The 7634-nt window shown below is 29.6% G+C and overlaps 2 protein-coding genes across 2 annotated transcripts; one reads left to right on the plus strand and one right to left on the minus strand.

Moving 5' to 3' along the window:
• Positions 1-729: 729 nt before the first annotated feature.
• On the plus strand, positions 730-4451 carry LOC123304910 (phenoloxidase-activating factor 2-like). The gene is made up of 2 exons (XM_044886459.1): positions 730-1115; positions 3476-4451. The coding sequence occupies exons 1-2, from the start codon at positions 811-813 to the stop codon at positions 4449-4451; spliced, it is 1281 nt and encodes a 426-aa protein (XP_044742394.1). The 5' UTR covers positions 730-810.
• A 2062-nt stretch (positions 4452-6513) lies between these two features.
• LOC123305677 (mitotic spindle assembly checkpoint protein MAD2A) lies at positions 6514-7413 on the minus strand. The gene is made up of 3 exons (XM_044887459.1): positions 7259-7413; positions 7048-7194; positions 6514-6984 (listed from the first exon to the last, which is right to left on the minus strand). The coding sequence occupies exons 1-3, from the start codon at positions 7326-7328 to the stop codon at positions 6578-6580; spliced, it is 624 nt and encodes a 207-aa protein (XP_044743394.1). The 5' UTR covers positions 7329-7413; the 3' UTR covers positions 6514-6577.
• Positions 7414-7634: the final 221 nt, after the last annotated feature.

Consider the following 7634-nt stretch of genomic DNA (forward strand, 5'->3'; position numbering starts at 1 on the left):
AGGGGGGTTAAAAAGTCCTGAAAATTTTTTATATATATTATATTACAATTTTTTTAAGGGGTACCTCTTTGAAAAAAATCGAGAAAAAATTTTGGTTACGAATATTTTCTTACGAACACTGGCGGTAGTTTATTAAGCAAAGCGACCATCCGTTAATTTTCTACAAAAATATGTATGGCTCATTTTATGACATTTATTAATTAACAAATTATAAAATAATGCAAAAAAAAAATGTTCCTCGCTTTTTCAAATTCAAGCATTCAATTTCCTACAAAAATATGTATTAAGATTGCTGTACGTTCAATTAATGACAAGACACGAATTTGTTTATATGAAATAAAAATGGAAAACTTTGATAAGGAAGACCTTCCTATTAACATTAAGAGCTCATATTTGGAGATAGTTTTCTAGAGTTGCACTCAGAAACCAATTTTTCGACATCGGAACAAAAAAAAAGTAGATATTTCGACCCACCCTAGTGTAGATGCACGTACCTGAATGTAATACTAGCGGCGCTAGGATTACAACTTATTACAGCATATTAAATAGCTTAGCATTCAGGTATTTTAATGCCCAGATACAAATCTGAAAGTTATGGACTTAACAAACATATTTTTGTTGTTCGAATAACAGAATTACATAAGTCATTAAATAATATTTAACAAAAGTTTTTGTTAAACATTATTTTTCAGTCACTTGCAAAAAGGAGTACTTATCTCGATTCTATGTGTTAATTAATTACTCGTGGAATATTGTTTAGAAATTAAATTTAATCACCACCAGTGCAATATTTAAAAATAATTTACAAAAATGAAATTATCAAGATTTTTATCACTAATAATACTATGCAATAATTTATTTAAATTTGTAATAAATAAGGGTATTTTTAAGGAGGATGATCACCTTGAAGATGATAATGGCGACAATAATCAATTAATGCATAGTAGTCAACGATTTTTAAATGGGAATTTAATTAATGATCGTAATTTAATATTAAGTATACGAAAACCAACAAAAAATGATGACCCATCACAAAAGAATTGTGATTGTGTGCCATATTATTTATGTTTAAATAATTCAATTATAACAGATGGGGAAGGATTAATTGATATTCGGTAAGTTAACCTTATATATTAATCGTTGAATGTTAACATTTTTCAGCAAGGTTGATAAGAACGGGTAACGCAAATTACTTGATATACTTAAAATAGCCTTATGAAATTCTTATGTTTTCTTATTAGCCATAATAGAGGGAGACTTTATCAGAAAAAATGGAATGACAAAATAAGTCCACCCTTTTGGCCACTGAAAATAGAGATAATTCTTAATGAACAATGAGAAGTTTTATCAGGTCGTAGGTGTTGCATTTTCGCAAGGGCATACGATTTCATGTTCATAATTGTTAAGATTGATTCAGTCAAGACCTCGAACAAATTAGATGTAATTTGCATTTCGGTCAAACTTTTTCGGTCAAATTATGGGAAATGATAGTTGAAGTCATTCTACAGAAGAGTTCTCGTAGTCACAAGTCATGAAAATGACAGGATTTCATGTTATAGCTAAATTAAAGTTGGAAAATGTACTCATTTGTATAACATATGCCTATGTGTGTATAGGCAAATACGTATACAGATATGTATAACTATATGCATATGTATGTTTTTTAATGTAAGAGTGCTGTTTTTTTATTCTTGTTTTTTTGAAGAATATGATACGAAATTCAAAGAAGAAGCAGTGTTAAATGTTCAGTGAATCAATAATATGAAGTGTTAGGATCAATATTTTCAGCTACATATCGTATACGATTTTTTACAATTAAATTACAATAATTTTTTTATACAAATGAGTACATTTTCCAACTTTAATTTAGCGATATCTTGAAATCCTGTCATTTTCATGACTTAAGACCAAGTGAATTTTTATTCAGAATGACTAAAACTATCTAATTTGTAAAATTTTTACCGAAATGCAGATTACATCTAATTTGTGCGAGGTCTAATCATACATAAAAAAGAGTGAACCTTGCATCAAATCAGGTATTTTTGTTTTTTGATATATTGTTTGCAATGCAGAGGCAATAGTTAAACCCAAGATTTCTACCTCGTCAAACTACCGAATCATGCCAAAAAATAAGAAAAACCTCGAAAATTTTTATCTTATTTCAGTTTTTGCCGATTTTGACCCGGAAAACCTAGTTTTTATTGTGGTATTCATTTTTAAAGCAGGGTAAATTTGTAACAATTTGAGATAAGACCGGCTTTTATGGGACCGATAGTTTCGGAGATACAACTTTTCAACGATCTTACGCAAATTTTCATCTTGTTAACCGTTAGAGATAGAACAAAAGTTTAAATTTAAAAAATGTTTCTTATATACAAAATTAAAAACTTTGGTTTGGAACATATTTCATAAACATCACTAGTTTTCGAAAAATTATTTTCCAGAATGTTTCACTAGACCACTAGTTGGAGCTACCTGCAAACTTTCAACTTTCTATCTTTTATAGTGTTGGAGAAAATGGACACCAAAATTTTGTCCTAATTTGTGCCTTCACGAGTAAACAGTGATGTTTATGAAATAATGTTTCAAACAATAGTTGTTTATTTTTTTAAAAGGAACATTTTTTATATTTGAACTGTTGCTCTATCTCTAACGGTATACAAGATGAAATTTTGCAAAAATCGTAAACCTAACTTGAAAAAAAGTGAAAAGAAACAATTGACTGAGTTAATTGTTGAAATACCATGCATAGTCACTGTTGATTTCTTTATCACATAACACATACAAAAATGTATAGACAGTGTTGATGCGCAATCGTTTGTTTTTTTGACGTCACATAAATAACCCTCGTGGGTAAAAAGTGATGTTTACAAAAAAATGTTTCAAACAAAAGTTTTTTATTTTTTTTATAAGGAACATTTTTTACACTTAAACTTTTGTTCTATCTCTAACGGTTTACAAGATGGGTCCTACGGACCCAAGACCCAATTGACCTATGATGCTCATTTACGAACTTGACCTCACTTTTTACGACTTGAGTACGCTGTAAAAATTTCAGCTCGATATCTTTTTTCGTTTTTGAGTTATCGTGTCCACAGACGGACGGACAACCGGAAATGGACTAATTAGGTGATTTTATGAACAGCTATGACAAAATTTTTTTCCTAGCATCATTATTTTTAAGCGTTACAAACTTGGGACTAAACTTAATATACTATGTATATTTCATATATGCATGGTATAAAAAGACAAATGTTGGAAAGCTGAATATCTAAAATATTCAAGTAATTCGCCATGTTGTTATATATTTCGCCTTTTTTGATATTTATCTGATTCTCAAATGTACTATATTTTCAATAAAAATTGTAAATTTTTATTACATATTCTTTCAGTTTCAGAAAATAAATTTTTGCTAATATATAGCTTGGCTTTACTTTTTCACAACAAATGAATAAAATTAATTTTTAATTTTCAGGATGCAAGATGGACCATGCACAAGTTACTTAGACTTTTGCTGTAAAACAGAAAATAAAATTCCAATTCAAACAAATAAAATCGATTTTCCATTGAAAAAATCGGTAGGATGTGGAATTCGCAACCCAGAAGGTGTTGGATTTCGAATTACTGGCGATAAAAACAATGAATCACAGTATGGTGAATTTCCATGGATGGTAGCAATTTTATACGAAGAACCTTATGAAAACAATGACAATAATGATGTAATTCCACAATCCAGAATAAATATTTATCAATGCGGTGGTTCGCTAATACATCCCAGAGTTGTAATAACAGCAGCACATTGTGTAAGCGACAAAAAGAAACAGAAATCGTTAAAAATACGAGCTGGGGAATGGGATACACAGACCAAAAGTGAACAGTATCCACATCAAGACCGTGACGTTGAAAAAGTAATCATTCACGAGTTATACTATGATCGGGCACTTTTTAACGACATCGCTCTGTTAATCTTAAAATCACCAGTTAATATAGCAGAAAATGTAGACGTAGCATGTTTACCAGAACAGGCAATGATTACACCAGAAGGTACTCGATGTATTGCAAGTGGTTGGGGTAAAAATGTGTTCGGTCAAAAGGGACAGTACCAAGTGATATTGAAAAAAATTGAGTTACCGATTGTAGGGGATTTAGCTTGTACACAATCGTTGCAGAAAACGAGATTAGGTAATCGTTTTCAATTGCATCCAAGTTTTATTTGCGCTGGTGGTGAAGCAGGACGAGATACGTGTAAAGGTGATGGAGGTAGTCCCTTAGTTTGCCCCATAAGTGGTATACCCAATCGGTATTATCAAGCTGGAATTGTTGCATGGGGTATTGGATGCGGAGAACAACAAACTCCTGGTGTGTATGTTAATGTTGCCTTATTTCGTGATTGGATTGATTTACAATTAAAAAATAATAAAATCAACACTGACACATATAGTTTTAGTTGAAAATTGTTTTAAATTAATTGACAAGTTTTAGTAAATGTTATGTTTTCTATTTTAAATAAATATATAATGTTGATTTGATATTTTGTCTTATTATTCTTTTTAAATAACTCCCGATCAAGTACATTTGACTTATTTTGATTCAATCTAGCAGGTGTGTATAGACTGTCAATGGAAGCAAAATAATACACTTTTTAATTTCTGAAAAAGTTCAATGAAAGCTCCATTGAAATTCAAAAAGGAAATTAATAAACATATCTATAAATCCTGTTTTGCTTAACTTTTCTTTTTCTTACAAAAGTTTTGCATAATTTATAAGATGATCATTGTAAAAGCATGATAATTTTAAATCATTTCAAACCATAGTGAACACTTTTTTGAACAAATTTTGATACAAGATGGCTTATTGGCGATTTTTGTTGTAGCAATTACACCAAACACGATGGTGGTATTGAAAACCTTGTAAACCACCGACTTTTTTGTTTAAAAAAACGTGTTTTTTTTCTGTGTTTAACCAATTTTATATCGTTGGCCAAAACATTGAATTTTGTTCAAAGAATTGACAATTTTAATTGAGCTTACTTGTTTATTAAAGATTTGCAGCTTTTAATTTAAGTTTTTCTATTTCATACTCCCAAAATATGTTGCTTCAAGTTTTATAAAACATTACTTTCTTTACAAAAAAATAACTCAAAGACTGTATCGAAATACATGCAACTACCGGTATATACCAGAAAAGTGAAACTTGTTGGTCCCAAATAGACCTTTATAGGTCTATTGATTATTCGAGATCATTTTGCGTTTGGGTCTGCTAATTATTATTGAACTAATTTTTCGAATAATCCTTCTTTTACAAACATAAAGTTGATATGATTATATTAACTCGTAAATTTTCCAATAAAACCATTATTTTTTAATACATTTTTTCCGACATAAGTTTTTATTTTCTGAACCCACAATACACTTTTTTGTCGGTTTCATAGTCAATGGATTTGTTTGAAAATTTACCCTTTAACAAATTAAATTGTTACATTGCCTAAAAAAGCCGATAAGAAGACGTTAATTCAGGCTTACATTCTTCACGACGTCCAAGTTATTCATCATATTCCGCTGGATTTGATCCACTTATATAGTCAATTTAGTACTTCAACTATTTGTGATCGATTATATTCTGATACAGTTTCTCTTTCTCCTGAAACCACACTTTCCTGGTAAACTTACAAAAACTTTCTCAAATGCTTTTTATGTATTTCAAGATGGTAAAAAAATAATTCGGAAAAATTGATGGATTCAAAAGGTAAGCGATCAATAACAAAGTTTATTATTTGGTATCTCGAGAAATAGTGCAACCTACCCAGTTACAATCCCTTTTCAAATTTGTACTGTTAGTAGGATTACTAAGCGTAAATTTGATTAGGATTCTAAGGCATTAACTTCGAAAACGGAAATGTTTAATGTATACAAAATTTTTGCTAATATTACCTAAGCCGTTTTCGAGATCTCATACCTTAAAACTTTAATCGACTTTACGCTTAGTAATCGTACTTACAGTACAAACTTTGAAATGAATTGAAACTTGGCAGGTTGCTTAAAAAACAAGTTACTTAAAAAGCTCGTGACATCACGTTTCAAAATTTGTAATGTCCAAGCGCGAAAGCATAATTTAGTGTCTATTATTTCTTAACTAGCCATTCGTTGTCTCTATACTTTGAATATTTAGCTAAAAGTTGATTTTATTAAAGATTATTCAATAAATATAAGAATAAATGGAAATAACTGTTTTTTTATATTATTTTTCCATAAAATTGGAAAATGTGTGACGTCACGTCAGGGGGGGGTTCAAAATGTGACAACTTGTGACAAGGGCGGAGAGGGGGGTTAAAAAGTCCTGAAAATTGTGTGACGTAATTTATGGATGGCCTCTAATGGAATCAAGTGAGACGTATGCAACTAAATATTGTAAATGAATTTCTCCGTTATTCAAAAATGAAGTATGTATTTAAAAACATTAAAAAGTAGAAATTATAAATTAACATTATTCTTAAAAATGTACAAAAAACGGTGAGAATCATTAAACAGAATATACTTTAAAAAACAATTAGGTTTAAAAATAATTACAAAAAAAATCATCAGTCGTCCATTTTATATGACACATACGTATCCATTTTATGTATTCCAGTATCAAATGATCGTAATTGTACTCTTTGAGCATTTTGAATTTCGGCACCTTTAGTATTTCCCCATTTTTCGGGAACGGTACAATCATCGGTTGTATAAATATGTATATCAAAGCTGCACAAACAGTCTAATAATGGTAAAATTGAAATTGTTGATATGATTTGTTTAAGTACATCACGAATTTCAGCTTGTACTCTTTTTAAGGGTTTGTTTGAAACAATTGAATCACCGGATCCTCCTGTTTCAATTGCATCATATTCTAAATTAAATTCCCAACGTTCTAATGGTTCTTTGGTTTGTACATTTGAGATTACCATGGCTATTTTTTTAATCCATTGTTTATCGTTTTCAAGCCAAACTAAAAATCGAAAAAAATTTATTAGTATGAGTACACTTAGTTTTAGAAATTTGGTAGTCATACTTTGCATTTGTGAAAAAATAGCATTTAAAAATGTTTGAACTTTTTCATCTTGGGACATGAGTAAAACAACACCAAACTTTTCATCGGCTTTAAATGTTTCAGGTGGATACACTCCACGTTGATACAGAATTGTATTTATTCCATAACCTATAAAAATTGGCATTAGTACAAAACATATTTCTTATTTAAAATTACCTATTGAAAAACGTACTTAAATATTCACATATCATCTTCGCCGATCCTTTTAATGTAATTGCATTTTTAGTTTCCACAGCTGACATTTTGTATAACTTTTTAAATAACAATAAATAAACAATGAAAACTGTTAAAATAGTATAAAATAAACGATTAATTATAAAATATACATAATTAAAAAAAAAATCTAGTTTTAATAATATTCTTCCGCCAATTCGAAGATAATAAATACTTAACGGTTTACGGTAAAAATGAATGGCCAGTTCTTGACATTTATAACGGTTTATATTATGAAATGTAAAGAGGTTTACCAGCCGGCTTTGTAGTTTTTTTTATGCACTAAGTTTATGACATACTTACTCACAAAATTCAGTGTAGATGTCAGCACCTCT

The sequence above is a fragment of the Chrysoperla carnea genome, chromosome 1 (genome assembly GCF_905475395.1).
Source record: "Chrysoperla carnea chromosome 1, inChrCarn1.1, whole genome shotgun sequence".
Taxonomy (NCBI): Eukaryota; Metazoa; Arthropoda; class Insecta; order Neuroptera; family Chrysopidae; genus Chrysoperla; species Chrysoperla carnea.

Bases quoted from the DNA above. Each gene is read 5' to 3' on its own strand.
- LOC123304910 (XM_044886459.1), top strand. From the start codon at position 811: ATGAAATTATCAAGATTTTTATCACTAATAATACTATGCAATAATTTA. The intron at 1,116-3,475 runs GTAAGTTAACCT...TTTAATTTTCAG, and splicing joins GAAGGATTAATTGATATTCG to GATGCAAGATGGACCATGCA.
- LOC123305677 (XM_044887459.1), bottom strand. From the start codon at position 7,328: ATGTCAGCTGTGGAAACTAAAAATGCAATTACATTAAAAGGATCGGCG. The intron at 7,195-7,258 runs GTACGTTTTTCA...CAATTTTTATAG, and splicing joins GATGATATGTGAATATTTAA to GTTATGGAATAAATACAATT. The intron at 6,985-7,047 runs GTATGACTACCA...TTCGATTTTTAG, and splicing joins TATTTTTTCACAAATGCAAA to TTTGGCTTGAAAACGATAAA.